Source organism: Propithecus coquereli, unplaced genomic scaffold (genome assembly GCF_000956105.1).
Source record: "Propithecus coquereli isolate 6110/MARCELLA unplaced genomic scaffold, Pcoq_1.0 Scaffold861, whole genome shotgun sequence".
NCBI lineage: Eukaryota > Metazoa > Chordata > Mammalia > Primates > Indriidae > Propithecus > Propithecus coquereli.
In genome coordinates this window covers 194979-211231 of record NW_012154852.1, presented here as the reverse complement: position 1 = coordinate 211231, position 16253 = coordinate 194979, and the positions used below count along the sequence as shown (strand labels likewise).

The following is a 16253-nucleotide window of genomic DNA, read 5'->3' as shown; positions in this document are numbered from 1 at the left end:
CTTGAGCCCAGGAGTTTGAGGTTGCTGTGAGCTACGCCACGGCACTCTAGCTGGGGCAACACGGTGAGACTCTGTCTCAAAAAAAAAAAAATTGTGGATTAATTTCTGGGCACCCAGAGGAAAATGGGATGGGAGAAGCGAGGTCTTCTGAAGGGAAGGAAGAGCTCGAGAGTAGGAGAGGGAAGGGGGCTCTTGCCTTTCTGCGGTGCCGTGGTCTCAAGGAGACAGGCTGAGGTGCAAGTGAGACCCGGTGGCTCTGCTCTCCGGGAACGTCGCAGCCTTTGTAGAGAACTCCTGGCGTGGTCCTTCAGGAGCCCACACTGGTTACCGAACTCCTCTTCCTTGAGTAGCAGAACGCGTACTGAATCGTGAACAGCTAGTTCATTTCTACTCAGCAAACGTAAGAAGCGCCCAGCAGTGGTGCTGAGCATTTGGTGTGTTGGGTGAGACGCTCGTGGGACCCGGCCCGTGTGCAGGGAACTCGGTGTCTTCCTGGGTGATGGCCACCCATGTGAAACCCACGGAACACCATGTCACAGCACAGCCTTTTAGTGTCAAGGTAGCTGTGTAGACAAAAGTGTTATGGGAGTTGACAATGTAGAGAGATCTCTGGAAGAGGATTGTGAAGAGCAAGGATTTGCAATGAATCTTGACATTTATGCATAATCTCACATACCTGAAAAGTCAAGAAAATGAATTTTTTTCCTAAACAAATTCATGGACGCAGAATTCCAGTAAGTAAAGTGGTCCCTGGCATACAGTGGGCACTTAATAAACGTTTGTTAAAGGAATGAGTACCATATGTTGTACTCGGACTCAAGCATTAAAAATTAGGGTCTCTTGTCCTGTAGGAGCTTAGAGTTTACATAAGTCACTAGTGGTCCCAGGCAAAGGAATATGTTTTTAAATTCCCAGTTATTAATTCTGAAGCACAATTATTAAATAACATGTTATTGATACATATCCTTATTTTACATTTCTTTTTCATTTTTTAAACTGTGGTTAGTATGATTTGAAATAACAAAATTATCTGCTTATTCAGTTACAATGACTTTAAAGCAAGACATCATCTCTTATATAGTTTTTAGATTAAGTTATAAATGTTCACTTTAGAGCTGCCTGAAGATTGATAGAGATGCATTTGAAAAGCATTATTTTTTTATTGATTCTTAATGTAGTAAATTACTGGAGTTATTTGGTGGCAAACAGAAATGGCCGTGATGTGGTTCACATTTATTCTCCTGATAGAGCCACAATTTGCATTAATTGCATTGCGACTCCACTCACTTATATTAAAAGGCTTCTACTATAATTAATCCTTTTTATTTCAGATCATTTTGGCACAATTTCTAGCTATAAACACTCATAAAAGACAGACAGTTGAAAAATCCGCTACAGGTTTTTTCCATATACCTACAGCTATTTTTTCATGACAAGTAGTTATTGATATGCTTCTAGGAACACGTGTGGTGCAGCGGGCTGAGAATTAAGGCCAGCGTGAAAAATGCTAAGTGGATTATTTTACATAAAAAATAGGCAGTTTTTGAAGTTGTATAATTAACCTGTGTTTAGAAAATACCTTGATTTATGCTTACATTTGTTTCTCAGTTGCATACATTATGGAAATTTAATTTATAATCCATTTAGCTGATGCAATCATAGTTTTTAGTGCTATCATTTATTAGTGCTTGTATATTAAATGCTCTGAAGGTTTGAACCTGCCTTATGTAAAAAATTATACCTATGCATTTACGTTTTATGAGTCACAGTGGGATTTCTGTTTAAAATTCAGGTAGCCCTGATATATTTAACCAGTTTCACTGGTTTATTGTTACTAATGCAGAAATGGCAAACAATGACCTTATATATTGAACATCAAATGATTTATACTTCCCGTTTACTTTTAAAGTCCACTGTACAAATGAGGGCTTTCCTTCAACACCTGGAATCAATCACGTAGTTCTATGCAGAATGTTCTCCTTGGCTTTGAACTCATCATTCATTTGGAAGTAATGGTATTTACAAGTGGTCCAGGTTAATAGTATTAACCATTCTTAACTTTAAGCAAACTCTGGCTTTTCACAACAACTCTTTACATTATCAGTAGATGATGGCTCCATGCTAGTTGCCATTTTATTATTCATTGTCTCATTAAGAAGTCTTTTTTTGCCATCTTCTCAAAATTAACTGGGTAATCATTAGTCTTCAAATCACAAATAAAAGCACAGTGACCTAACATTTAAGTTTACATGGCAAAGAACAGCTGTGGTCTTCGTGGAGGGGAGTGTGGTGCTGTCTATAGTAATCAGATGTGAGCCCAAGCCCCTCACGTAGAGCAGCCTTGGAAAAAAGCATTCTTCAGATGTCTGTTGGCCGTTTTCTACCGCAAGAAGCCAACGGCACTCTAGACCTGTACTTTGGGGAGAACGTCAGCAACTGTTCTCTGGTTTCCTCCAGTCACGTTGCTGGGCCAGTCTGTCTGTCTGTTTGTTTATTAGTTAGAGACAATAACTAGAGACAATTAGTTAGAGACAACTTGCTCTGCCACCCAGGCTGGAGTGCAGTGCTGAGATCATAGCTCACTACAACCTCCAACTCCTGGGCTTAAGTGATCCTCCTGCCTCAGCCTCCCATGTAGCTGGGATGACAGGCTTGTACCACCACACTCAGCTAATTTTTTTATTTTTAGTAGAGGTGTGGTCTCCCTGTGTTGCTTAGGCTGGTCTCGAACTCCTGGCTTCCAAGAGTTCTCCGACTCTGGCCTCCCCAAGGGCTGGGACCGGTGGGTGAGTCTTTAAAAATGCAGCTCTCGAGGAGTATCTTAACATTCTCTGTTTGAGTGTGTAAGTTTTAGAGTATTTAAGGATTAGTGATTATGACTTCACATATGAAATAGATGATTAAATACTGTAACTGTGCTTGAAGCTGTGGCTAAGCAAAGGATTCACTCCCCAGATGAGCAGTTTCCCCTTTGCTGGGAGATCGTAGAAGCACAGTCCCAGCACTCCGGAAGGTGTTCCTGCTCGTGCGAATTCACACAGACCTGTCCTGTTAAACCCTCAGCGCACCACCGAGTGTGCACGGCGTGGGCCAGTGATGGATGGCCGCTCCGTCTCACAGGTGATTTTCCGAGTCGACAGTCTCATGGATGAATGATCACCCCACAGATGAAGCTTTGTTTCTATTTTGGTATTTCATGAGTAGCACAGTAGCACTTGAATCTGAAAACAGTGGGATGAGAGGATCTGGGTCTATCCAGCGTATCTCCTCCAGCACAGCTCATCGTGGCTGCTTGTAAGGCAGGGCTAGCCCAGCCTTCAGCTGCTCTCCCGCAGGGTCCCTCAGTCTCAGGCAAGGTCTCAGCGCCACACTGCCAAACGCGAGGAGGGTTCGTGACCCCCTCTGCTGGGAGGGCTTCTTGCTTTAAAACTAGGTGTCAAGTTCTCCTCTTACCAAGTCAGGGTAGTTACACCACTTCTTTGACCTGGGAAGACGGGGGCAGAGCATTTCGTGGGATCACTGGAAATACATCTCTCTCTATAGATTAGACATATTCTAGCAAGTGCAGCATTCGTAGAGGAAATTAAGATTTTCTGTTTGCATCCATTCTTTTGCCATAAGTTATGAAATTGTCCAAACAGACCAAATGGAAATAAGATAATTAACGTCTCACTGCGTGCCTAGCAGAGTGCCTGGCACATAGTCAACATTCAAGATCTGGTAACGGTTACCTTTATTAGAAAAATTTTCACACTAAAGATTGTTGAGGGTTCCAAGTCAATTGTCTGTTAGAATAAAATACTAAGAATGTTTTTGAAAAGCTTGGCATATTTCTGATTCCTTCTTGCACTTTATATCTTTAGGCCACTGGAATATTTATCATGCAAAGTGAAACCTGACTTTGGTAACCTTTCATAATTTTACCTCCCACCTCCTTTTGGTATGGGATCTCTGGAGATTAATACAGTAATACCCACCAGCACCTGATTTGATCCAGTACCATTAGTTGTCAGGGAAATGCAAATTAAGGCCACAATGAGATGCCCCAGTGCACCAACCAGAAGACTGATAATAGTAATGATTGGTGGCCAGGTGCAGTGGCTCACACCTGTAATCCTAGCACTCTGGGAGGCCAAGGCGGGAGGATTGCTTGAGGTCAGGAGTTCGAGACCAGCCTGCACAAGAATGAGAACCCCATCTCTACTAAAAATGGGAAAAATCAGCTGGGCAACTAAAAAAAGGTAGAAAAAATTGGCTGGGCATGGTGGTACGCACCTGTAGTCCCAGCTGTTTGGGAGGCTGAGTCAGGAGGATTCCTTGAGCCCAGGGGTTCTGGGCCATAGTGTGCTGTGCGCATCAGTCATCTGCACTGAGCTGGGAATATCAGTACGTGACCTCCTGGGAGCAGTGGCCACCAGGTTGCCTCGGTGCTGATCAGCAGTGGCATCGCACCCCTGAGTAGCCACTGCACTCCAGCCCGGGCAACGTAGTGTGACTTTGTGAACAGAAGAATCCCCGTCGATGCTGGCGTTCTGTGATTCCACCCCCAAGCAGTCTGTTCAAGGATTTCTGACACGCCGAATGCACACATCGAACGCTTACACTGTAGCTTGGCATGTGGTAAATGCTCACTGAGTATTAGCTTCCACTGTCCTCTTCATTATTCTGGAGGAATAGTATCTGCGATCTTACAATTCTGCTAAATGTTAAATCGAGTGTGTATTTTTTATTTGTGGGAAGCATGAAGAAGACTGTAAATGCTAATCATTGTTCATTGGTCTTACTTGAAGGCTCTCTATGAAAACATGCTGGTGGAACTGCCCTTCGCGGGCTTTTTCCTTTCCAAGTTGCTGGGGACCAGCGCGGACGTGGACATCCACCACCTGGCCTCCCTGGATCCCGAAGTCTACAAGAATCTGCTGTTCCTCAAGAGCTATGAAGATGACGTGGAGGATCTGGGGCTGAACTTCACTGTGGTGAACAATGACCTGGGCGAGGCACAGGTGAGCGTGGCCCTGCCCCGCTGTGCGCTCACCAGCAAGAAAGCTAATTCCTTCTGTGTGGAAGCACATTTGTTTTATGTTGTTTGAGCTTTTGCGCGTTTTAAAAGAAAGTGTGGCTGGGAGTTAGAGACAGGAGTTTGTAGGAGCCTGAAACACCTGGGCCCGGCCTCTGAGCACCATTCTCAGCCCGTTTGCGGTGCGGGCCTGCCCCGGCTCAGCCCTGCTCCGGTGGGATCCTCTCGTGGCTGTGGTCACGCCTCCTGTCTTGTCTGGTTCCTGGCGCTGGGAGTGGCCAGCTGGCACCTCTGGACAGGAGCCCTTGGGGTTGGAGGAGCAGTCCTCGCTCCTGCCTTCTGAGTGGCTCTGGCTCCTCTGACACTGGCGTCAGGGCTTCGTGTTCATTGTCCCTCTGGTTGCTCTTGTCATTCATGCCCCTTTTTTGAAAAGAAAGGCCCATGTTAGAGATTTGAACTATTTTCTTCATAGCTTTGTTAAGACATAATTCACATAACATAAAATCCACCCTCTTGGAGTGTGTACAGTTCGGTGGTTTTTAGTGTATTCGTAGAGTTGTACGACCATCACCACTGCGGCCAATGTTAGAACACTTCTTCACTCCAGAGAGAAGCTGCGCCCAGTAGCAGCCACCCCGCCCCACCCGGGCCCCCAGCCCGCCGCCTCTCCTGCGCTCACGTGTCTGCACGTCTCACACCAAGGACTCTGACTCTCGCCTTCGCTTGCTGCGTGTGTCGGGACTCGGTTCCTTTTCTGCCGAGTGGTATTCCACGACACGGATGCACCCCCACGTTCTCTTTATCAGCTGATGGGTATCTGAGTTGTTTCCACTTTATGGCTATTATAAATAATACTGCTACAGACATTCATGTGCAACACATGAAAATATTTATTGATGAATTAATAGCATCTGGGATTTGCTTCATCTCCAGGTCGAGCATCCCGAATCTGAAAGCTGAAATGGCACATTGAAAATGTGTTGACCCACACAGGATAACCCCTGGGTCACAAACACTAACGTTTTATTATGGTAACCACATATTGAGCAAGTTAGAATTAATGCAGTTTTTGTTTTTTAAAAGATTGTAAGAGAGTACACATTGTAATAAGAGAAGCAGATATCCAGGGTGTCCCAAAAGTCACCTTACATAGGGAAAATGGGAAATTGTAGCTAAATGTACCTTTATTTAAAAAACGTTCATTATAAAATTCTACGAAATTTGTCCTGCTTTCAGTTTCTTTTGAGTATATAGAGGCTGGGCGCAGTGGCTCACGCCTGTGATCCCAGCACTTCAGGAGGCCAAGGTGGGAGGATCACTTGAAGCCAGGAGTTAGATACCAGCCTGGACAACACAGTGGGACTCTGCCTCTTTTTTAAAGAGTACATATCTGGAACTGGAATCGCTGGTTCATGGTCCATTTCCATGTCTAACTTTTTAAGGACCCATCGAGCCACGTTCCACAGCAGCTGCCGTTTCTCATCCCTCCTGCAGCGCGCGGGGTCAATTCTCCACACCCTCGCTGGTAACACCAGCTACTCTGTACTTTTTTCCTCCGTTTCTTTCTTTCTCTTTTTTTAAAATAGCCATCGTCATGGGTATAAAGAGGTATCTCATTGCAGTGTTATTCATTTCAATCATAATATTCTGCTGTACTGAGAATTCCTCAGGAAAATAAGAGATTTAGTGTCCTTATTGGGGGGCTTCCTCCTTAAGCTGCAGAACTGCTATATATTAATAGTTTGTACACCAGCAAGATGTCTTCAGAATTAAAAAGCACACACAAAGGTTTATACATCCTAGTATCTAAACATTCTGGATATTGTTTTAAAATGGTCATCTTTTTGGAACTTGAATTTTCAGACTGTTAGCCTTTAAAGCCACTTTCAGGAATAGGTTCAGATTAAAGCTAGGTCAGATGAAAGGAAGTAATCCTGGCTCAGGCCTTCTGCCTCTTTCTGTAATACTTCCTGGGTAACCTTTGGGCATTCCTGAGAGTGGCACCAAAGTGTTATAAAATAGGAATGAGAAGTATGGAACCAGATTTCATTTGGTTGCCACTAATTTAGTAGGGTTTTCTTTTTTTTTTTCTTTTTTGAGACAAGTCTTGCTTTGTTGCCCGGGCTGGAGTGCCGTGGCATCATCATGGCTCACTGCAGCCTCCAACTCCTGGACTCAAGTGATCCTCCTGCCTCAGCTTCCCAAAGCGTTAGGAACACAGGCATGAGCCACCACACCAGGCCTGGTTGCCGTTTTTTTTCAACGTCTTCTTCCATACCATACAACTGAAGTCTTGACCATACAGAATTAAGACGATTTTTGGAGAGCGAGGTTTGTTATTGTCAGGAAATTTTCAACATATGGTGATGCTGCAGGCTGCCACCTAGCAGCATGATTTTTAGATGGAATAAAAGCCTCAGGACAAGGCTGGGCACAGTGGCTTCACCATAATCCTAGCACTCTGGAAGGGTGAAGTGGGAGGATCGCTTGAGCTCAGGAGTTGGAGACCAGCCTGAGCGAGAGAGTGACCCCATCTCTACTTAAAATAGAAAAAATTAGCTGCACATGGTGGCACACACCTGTAGTCCCAGCTACTCAGGAGGCTGAGGCAGGAGGATCCCTTGAGCCCAAGAGTTTGAGGTTGCAGTGAGCTAGGATGACACCACTGCACTCTAGCCCGAGCAACACAGTAGGACTCTGTCTTAAAGGGAAAAAAAAACCCTTAGGACAGTGTTATAATGACCTGTCCAAGGCCTTTGCTAATGGGAGTATTTCCCATTTTTCCTTCTGAAAATAGATGGTAATAATGAAATGTCACATGTGAAAGCATTCCATTAAAGCACCACTGATAATACTGGAATCTGTTAAAAGCAAAAGTGTGACGCTAAGATGTTCCAATTATTCATGGAAATTCCCACAGGGTTAAGAAATTATAGATGATAATGCATAAGAATAATTACGCAAGGCCGGGCACGGTGGCTCACCCCAGTAATCCCAGCATTCTGGGAGGCCAAGGCCGGAGGATCGCTTGAGGCCAGGAGTTCTAGACCAGCCTGAGCAAGAGTGAGACCCTGTCTCTAAGAAAAACAGAAAAATTAGCCGGGTGTGGTGGCGCACACCTGTAGTCCCAGCTACTCGGGAGGCTGAGGCAGGAGGATCTTGAGCTCAGGAGGCTGAGGCTGCAGTGGGCTGTGATGGTGCCACCACACTCTGGCCCAGGCAACAGAACGAGACTCTAAGAAAAATAAAGAATAATTGTACTAAAGATCCTAATTAGAAAATTAGGCTTTCACTGGTAAAGCCCCTAATTTGGGGAGTGATCTTAAAGATTTCTGTGGAAGTACATATAAAAAGGTAGTTCTCTATACAGGCTTAAGTTTCTGAAATATCATGATTTAAAGATCTATAATATGGAAATACTTCATTATGTTGGCAGGATGTATTAATTACTCTTCCCTTTTAAAATAATGGTGCTGCTCTCAAATTTGTTTTCTTCAGTGTAATCAATTTGGCTATGTGTTAGTCTGTTTAATAACGAACATGAAATTTTATTTCAGACTAATTTACATAGACATCTTTCTTGAGGAAAATGCTAAGGGTTTAAGAAGGACCCACAAATAACCATCTGTTATGTAGAAACTGCGGGACTTGAGCCAGGAGACCATGGTTCGAGTCCTGTGTGGGCTGCTTTGCTGTGTGGCCTTAGGCAATTCCCAGGACCCCTTCCTCGTCTCAGACGCGGGGAGTGAGTGCTGGAGGCTTGGATGAGCTCACGTAAGCAGGTCGTGTGAGGTGGCATCGTGCGAGGCCTGCGGTCCCTGTGCTGTGGCAGACCTTCAGGAGGGCAGAGGGACAGCTCTTGACCCTAGGACAGCTCCAGCTCTCTGCTTGTATTTAAAGGGGATTTAAAATCCGCCCTCAACGTGAAATTTTAGCACATATTTGACGTTCTTTAGACATATGCTTAGTTGTTTAGGTTTAGCCTGAGAGGATTTTAAATTAAAAGCAGTGTAACCATTTCAAAGTTATTGGAAACGTTGGTTCTGTCTGATCAGCCAGGGTAGTTGGGAGCCTGGGAAGTTCCTTAACTGATAACTTCTGGTCCTTTGTCTTCCAAGTCACACCAGTGCACCATCATTTATCATGCGCCTTTAATCCATTTAACGGAAGGGTGGTGTTTCATACGTTGAAGGGTAACGGCTGGCCCCCCGAGGCTGGGCTGACAGATGGACTGTCAGCTGAGTGCAGGCAGAGGAATTAAGGTAATGAGCACAGCCCTTAATCAGAGCGAGACAATGGATTGGAAAGCGCATCCTTAGACTTGATGGTTCCAAAACTAAGAAAGTGAATTAGTAAGAATAATTGAATCGTCATTTAAAATGTGAAATATTAAAAGAAGCACACCTGACAAATTTAACGTTCAAGTTTAAAGCTATATAAAATGAGAACCAGCAAACCTTCAGATACAGGATGACTTAAGTAGAGCTTTTCAGCAGGTTTTGAAATAGCCTTTCTGTAAAGTGGTAAAAAATGGGGTATAAATGCTGTTGTCCAGAGACAGAGGAATTGTCTTTGTTACTCTGGGAGTATAGAAACTACCAGGAGAGCTGGAGGCTATGAGAGCATGAGGGGGTACCGACCTCGTTCCCGTAATCTGCAGGTGAGGCGTCTCTGTTCTTCCCCCGACGTTTGCCACCTGCCTGGCAGGCACAGCGAGCCTGTTCTCACCGTCTCCTGGTTTCTGCCAGCAGTAGCCCCTTATGAATGTGGTCACCCTGCAACGTTTTCACTTACGTTTTCTTCATCGATGGCACAGACTATCCTCATCCATCCTCAGGAATGCAGCTGTGTTTTTTTCAAGTACTAGTAAACAGGAAATTTAAAGAGTATACTCTCTTACAAAGTATGGTTATGTGCTTATAACTATGATGTTTTGCCAGTCAACTTTATATGTGTGAGTTCACATAAGCGCAACAATTCCCAAATAGACAAAGCTCGTATTAGCACCTCACTAATGAGGAAAGAAGGCCAAGGAGCAAAGTGACAAGGAGGGAGAGGGAACAGAAGCCAGGCCTCCGTGTTTCTGCCATGGTGCTTGTCTCCCTAGCGCCCTGGGATCCTTACAGGAACATGCCCTGACCCTGCAAGTTCGGAGGGTGTGGCTGTGTGCTGATACAAATTGTTCTTATTAACTCTGTTGGTATACATAAGAGATTGGCTGATCCCGTATCTCTGATTATTACCATTATCCTTTAAATCATAATTGAAGTCCTTTACAGGAGTAATAACATTGTGGAAATATGAAGATAAGTGTGTGCTTCTTATATTTACAAGCAAGTCGCTAAGCTCTGGAGAATCCTCTCAGAGGTGTGTCTTTGAATCTGCATGGAATGGCGTGTGTGTGTGCTCGTGGTTTATTTTGTATTTAGATTCGTGTTGACAAAGCAGTGAGTCATGCTTCTTAAAACATTTTTTGCTTTTGTTTTACGCTGTCATCATACTTTGAGATTTTGACATCTTTGTGCCTTGTACTCACAGGTGGTTGAACTAAAATTTGGCGGGAAAGACATCCCTGTCACCAGTGCCAACCGGATTGCGTACATCCACCTCGTGGCTGACTACAGGCTGAACAAGCAGATCCGCCAGCACTGCCTGGCTTTCAGACAGGGCCTGGCCAACGTCGTCAACCTCGAGTGGCTCCGAATGTTTGATCAGCAAGAAATTCAGGTACCTTACTTGCTAACTCTGGAGGACACAGTTGTTGTAGGAAATGAAAATTACTTCTTAAAATCTATACCAAATTTTATGATTTGAACTTTTTTTTTCAGGTACTCATTTCTGGTGCACAAGTTCCTATCAGTCTGGAGGACCTAAAGTCCTTTACAAACTATTCAGGTAGGTGTTCACTGGTAGTTATTCTTCCCGAAAATGCTACAGACGACCATATTTCCAAAGCAGTTTTCCATATAGTTTTCTGTGTGGGTAATTTACATGGTTCAGAACCCAGAATGAGTAGTGAGGGTCATAGTTAGAGTGCTCATTCCGTTCCTGTCTCCGTCTGTGCCGTCCTCCTGCCCCTCCCAGCATCAGGGACCACCGTGCCTAGTGTCGTCGTGTGTTTACAAAGAAATGCAGGCATAATTCTTTCTGTTTGGGGAGGGGGGTTCAAACCACTTTGTTGAGGGGAATTGGGGACAGAGAACAAAGAAGGATGTAGGACGATGAGATCCGACGTCTTTGGCTGGGCTGGGACCTCACCTCCCAGGCCTTGCAGACGTGGAAAAGCCGGGTTTAATCCTTACGTCCTTGTTTACGTGCTGTGCTGCATCTCGGGTCTCCTTGCATCTCCGCAGCGGGGCATTTGAACAGTGCTAGCTCCCCCCACCCCCCACACGCACCCCCAGTAATAATAGTAAAAGAAAAAAACTGAAAAATTGGGCCTCATCAAAGTGTATGCTTTTTGATTAAACTTAAAACTTTCTACTCTTAAAAAAATGAAAAACAAGCCACATTTGGTACAAAAATATTCAGAATACATATATCTGACAAAAAACTTGTATCCAAAATGCATTAAATATTGTAAATACAATAATAAGGAAAAAAATACCCAGTTACAAAAATAAAAGTGTTAAACAGCCACATCCCAAAAAAGTTACACAAATGGCCCGTAAGCGCGGAGAGAGATGCTCAGCGCCCTTTGCCAGCAGAGCAGGAAAGGCGCAGCTGTCACGCGGTTGTCGAGGATTGAAAATGGTGTCTTTTGGGTATTTGTAAGGTTTTTTTGTGTATTTATTTAAACTGACCTCATTATAAATATATGGGAACAGTGAAAAGAAAAAAGACAAAAGTCACCGTTGGTGGCGTGCGCCTGTGGTCCCAGCTACTTGGGAGGCTGAGACGGAGATCGCTGGAGCCCGGGGCAGGGCAGTGGTCAGCTGCCATCGTCCCGAGAACAGCCGCTGGGCCCCAGCCTCGGCAGCGTAGCGCCCCGTCCCAAAAGGAAAGTCACCCTGAATTCCAGTACTCTAAAATAGCCACTGCTGTGTTGGTGTGGCTTCTGCAGTCATATTCTCGTATTCCAATCTTTTCATGTGTTTGTGGTTATATATAATTCATACTGCATATTCTGAGGTTTTATGTTTAGCATCAGTAACATTTTTAAGCTGCTGTTCTTCTTACGGTTAACATGAGATTAGATATATCATGATTTATTTAATCTTACACTATAGCGGAAAATATTGTGTTTCTATGTATGAATTTATATTTTTATGATATTTTATGGTAGAAGGCCAGAAGTACAATTATTATTTTTTCCCTTCTTGTGGGAGGAGGGGGTGTAGCAGAGGAAAAACTTTTCCTCTACGCTCTTATTTATGTACATGGAGCCTGTGAATTAAACTGACAAAAAACATGTAACAGGAGAAAAGGCATACAAATTACATGCCTGGGGGCACGTGAAAGTATTTTCACAGAAAAGAAGTGAAGGCCTAGCATGGTGGCTCACGCCTGTAATCCCAACACTCTTGAGAGGCTGAGGCGGGAGGATCGCTTGAGCTCAGGAGTTCACGACCAGCCTGAGCAAGAGTGAAACCCTGTCTGTACTAAAATAGAAAATTAGCTGGGAGTGGTGTCACCGGCCTGTAGTCCCTGCTGCTCGGGAGGCTGAGATAGGAGGATCACTCGAGCCCAGGAGTTTTGAGGTTGCTGTGAGCTATGATGACGCCACTGCACTGCAGCCTGGGCGACACAGTGAGACCCCGTCTCAAAAAAAAGATCAACAGCCTTACTATAAGAGCTAAAACTTTGAAACTTGTAGGAGAAAACAGGTAAATCTTTGTGACTTTTGATTTGGCAATGGATTCTTAGATATTACACCAAAAACACAAGCAACAAAAGAAAAAAGAAATTAGACTTTTGAATTTAAAAATGTTGGTACATCAAAAGATAACAGTGAAGGCAGCCTACACAGTGAGAGGAAATATTTACAAATCACATATCTGGCAGGAGTCTAGTACCTAGAATATATAAAGAACTCTTACAAGTTCACAATAAAAAGGCAACCCAATTCAAAAATGAAGAAAGGACTTGCATAGACATTTCTCTAAAGATGATATACAAATGTGCAGTAAGTACAGAAACAGTGCTGAGCCATCACTAGTCATTAGGGAAACGCCAATCAAAACCACAGTGAGATCCACTTACCGCTCCTTAGTGTGTCTGTTATTAAACAAACAGAAAACAACAAGTACTGGGGAGGATGTGTAGAAATTGGAATGGTTGTTCGTTGCTGGTGGGAAGGTAAAATGACATAGCTACTGTGGAAAACAATTCGCCGTTTCCTCAGAAAGCTAAACACAGAATCACCGTATAGCCCAGGGGTCCTCCCAGGTGTACGCCCAAAGGGGTTGGCAGCAGGCACTCCACAGAGGTCCGTACGCCCCTGTCCACAGCAGCGTCACTCACGAGAGCCGGAGCAGAAACAACCCACGTGTCCGTCGACAACGAATCGGTGAATAACTGCTGTGTATGCATACAATTGAATATTAAGTCTTAAAAAAAGAACTGTATGATGGTGGGGATGGGATTGGTGCTGAGTAGACTAAGCAGCAGGTGTCCCCAGCAGTGGCACAGAGTACATGGCTGGTCAGGAGAGAAGCCCAGGTCCTCTGAGTCCAGCCCTCACTGGCACAAGCTGACTACGAGAACTTCCCACACGAAAGGCACCCTGTCTCTGCAAGGCCCCTGGGACGGTGCGTGACCAGATGTGAGGCTACGTCAGACGTTGAGTCACCAGAAGTTGGGTGACAAGCCACCTGAAAGCAAGGCTTAAAACCATTTCGGCCTGTGTCTCTGCCTCTGTGTCCTTGTTAGTATCAAAGGGACTGAGGGATGAAGACAAATGTTATTTGTGGATTCAAAAAAAAAAAAAAAAAAAGGGAATGACGTTTTGATACACGTAACATGGATGAATCTTGGAAACATGCTAAGTGAAATGAACCAGGAAAGAAAGGACGCTATTGCACGGTTCGGCTTACACTAGGTCCCAGAATAGGCCAGGTCACGGGCACTGAGAGTGGACTGTGGTTCCTGGGACCTGGGGAGAGGAGTGCAAGGTACTTGACGGCCACACGGTTACGTCGGAAACCGACGGTGGTAGTGGACGTGCGACAACGTGAATGTCATTAATACCACGCGTAAAACACTTACAAATGGTTTGAATGGTGACTTTCATGTTACGTATTTCACCACAATAAAGAAATCCTACCCAGGTTCCTGGTTCTGTTGAACGCGTGTGTGTGTGGAGTGTCCCACAAGCACATTGGTAGAGACCGCAGGTCAGGGTCGGCTGTGAGGTGACAGTGAGATCTGTTTGATGAAGCGGAAATGTTCTAAAATTGCATTGTGTTGATGGTTGCAAAGCAAAACTTGCTAAAAATTGTTTTTATACACACGTGTGTGTGTGTGTGTGTGGGTGTGTGTGTGTGTGTGGCTCCCTTGCTGTGGTTACCCCGTATTGCTGTAAATTTGAACTCTGCGTAAAGGCAAATAATACCTAAGGTCACGCCGTCCCCACCATCAAGTCATAAGTTTAAGAAGATGAAATCAGTCTAGGCTCCCCTTTGCCAAGAAATTGTCTTGGGTTGTTTGCATTGCCCTGTCTGCGCTGAAAGTTTATACCTTTAATGATCTTTGCTATTCCGGTAAATAGGTTTAAAATATTATCATACTCATTTTGGTGCCAGTTAATACACTTAAGATATTTTATTGGTGTTATTTCTGTAGTATATGAACAATGAGGGAACAATATATAGCAATTATTTTAGTTTTAGGAAGCACTTAACTAGATTAAAGGCCATAAGTAGCACATAGTAAATTTTAGAATAGTTATCTAATCATATACCAGGATTGGTTGTTAGCCATGGTCTTATTATCAAAAGGATAATAAGTTAGTATGAGAAGGAGAGATGGTAAAATTAATTTAAACATTAAGATCACATTGGGAAAACACCTAGCTCTATTAGAAATAAAAATCTCGTTGTCTACTACTGTTTTTAGATATGTGACCACATGTAAATCCCTTATTTAGAGTCTACTACTCAACAGTGGTTTATTTTTAACTACCGGCATAGTTCCTAAAGAACAGACTCCTTGGCAGTATCTTCTGGTGCTCATCTTGTAGTGACAGATATTTCTTATTCTGGCGTTTGTCTCTGATTCTTAAGTTTCCCTCTTGTACTTTTCCCGTCACCTCCAAAGTGGTACAGGGCGGGGGGCAGAGAACCCTGCCTTTGCGATTGCAGTTGGCCCTTCATGTCCGTGGTGCCACATTTGTGAATTTAACCAAGCACAGATTGAAAATATTCAGGGAAATAGATTATTGTATCTGAACTCTTCTCATTGTTGCCTAAACAATGTGGTATGACAACTATTTACATAGCCTTTACGTTGTATTAGGTATTATAAGTAATCGAGAGGTGATTTAAGATTTCAAGTATTAGGAAGACTTGTGTGGGTTATGTGCAAGTGCTAGACACTTGATAGAAGGGACTTGAGCATCCGTGGATGTTGCTATCCTCAGGGTTCCTGGGACTGACTGGTCTCCACTGACACCACGGGACGACTGCCTTATTTCTAACGTTAACAAAATACCTGCTCATTTCTTCACAGGAGGTTACTCTGCTGATCATCCTGTCATTAAGATCTTCTGGAGAGTTGTAGATGGTTTCACTGATGAGGAAAAGCGCAAATTGCTCAAGTTCGTAACAAGCTGCTCTCGACCGCCTCTCTTGGGGTTTAAGGTACGCAACTTTCGTGCTGTTTGCTCTGAAAACTAAATTGAAGTACGAAAGGCAGCAGGACATCCAAGGGGGTTAAAGGAAGTCATGTTGGACTCATTGTTTTCAGGGAAATAATATTTACAATGTGCAGTTTTTTATAACATGAGATTTATTATTTTTTACTATGTTTTTATTTTCAGCTAGATTTTTAATCATTAAGTGTTGGTTATCATCTGCTTATCCCAGTACTGGTTTCATTTTGTGTTGCTTTTTATTGGGCTCACAGTTAGCCTGTTCATGTGGTAGTTGCGCATTGTGGCGGGGACTCCCTGTGAACAAACCTGCGTCCGATGGACTGTCTGTCGTGTCAGATCATCGGTGTCGTGAATCTGTGGTGCGTCTCAGGCCTCTCACTGCTGAAGCGAAGAAAGCACAGCCTGCGAGTGTTGGTGCAGCGC

At 44.0% G+C, this 16253-nt stretch overlaps 1 protein-coding gene across 2 annotated transcripts in view; it reads left to right on the top strand.

The window, feature by feature from the left end:
* LOC105826204 (ubiquitin-protein ligase E3C) overlaps positions 1-16253 on the top strand; it is an 86238-nt gene that overhangs the window by 62275 nt on the left and 7710 nt on the right. The window contains exons 9-13 of one of the 2 annotated variants that reach the window (XM_012664139.1): positions 4791-5003; positions 10556-10744; positions 10846-10912; positions 15686-15816; positions 15996-16015. In XM_012664139.1, the coding sequence (XP_012519593.1) occupies positions 4791-5003; positions 10556-10744; positions 10846-10912; positions 15686-15816; positions 15996-16007 (612 nt within the window). In that variant the 3' untranslated portion in view covers positions 16008-16015. Of the gene's footprint in view, positions 1-4790; positions 5004-10555; positions 10745-10845; positions 10913-15685; positions 15817-15995; positions 16016-16253 lie in introns of those variants that run through there. The other variant, XM_012664138.1, reaches the window with a different exon arrangement.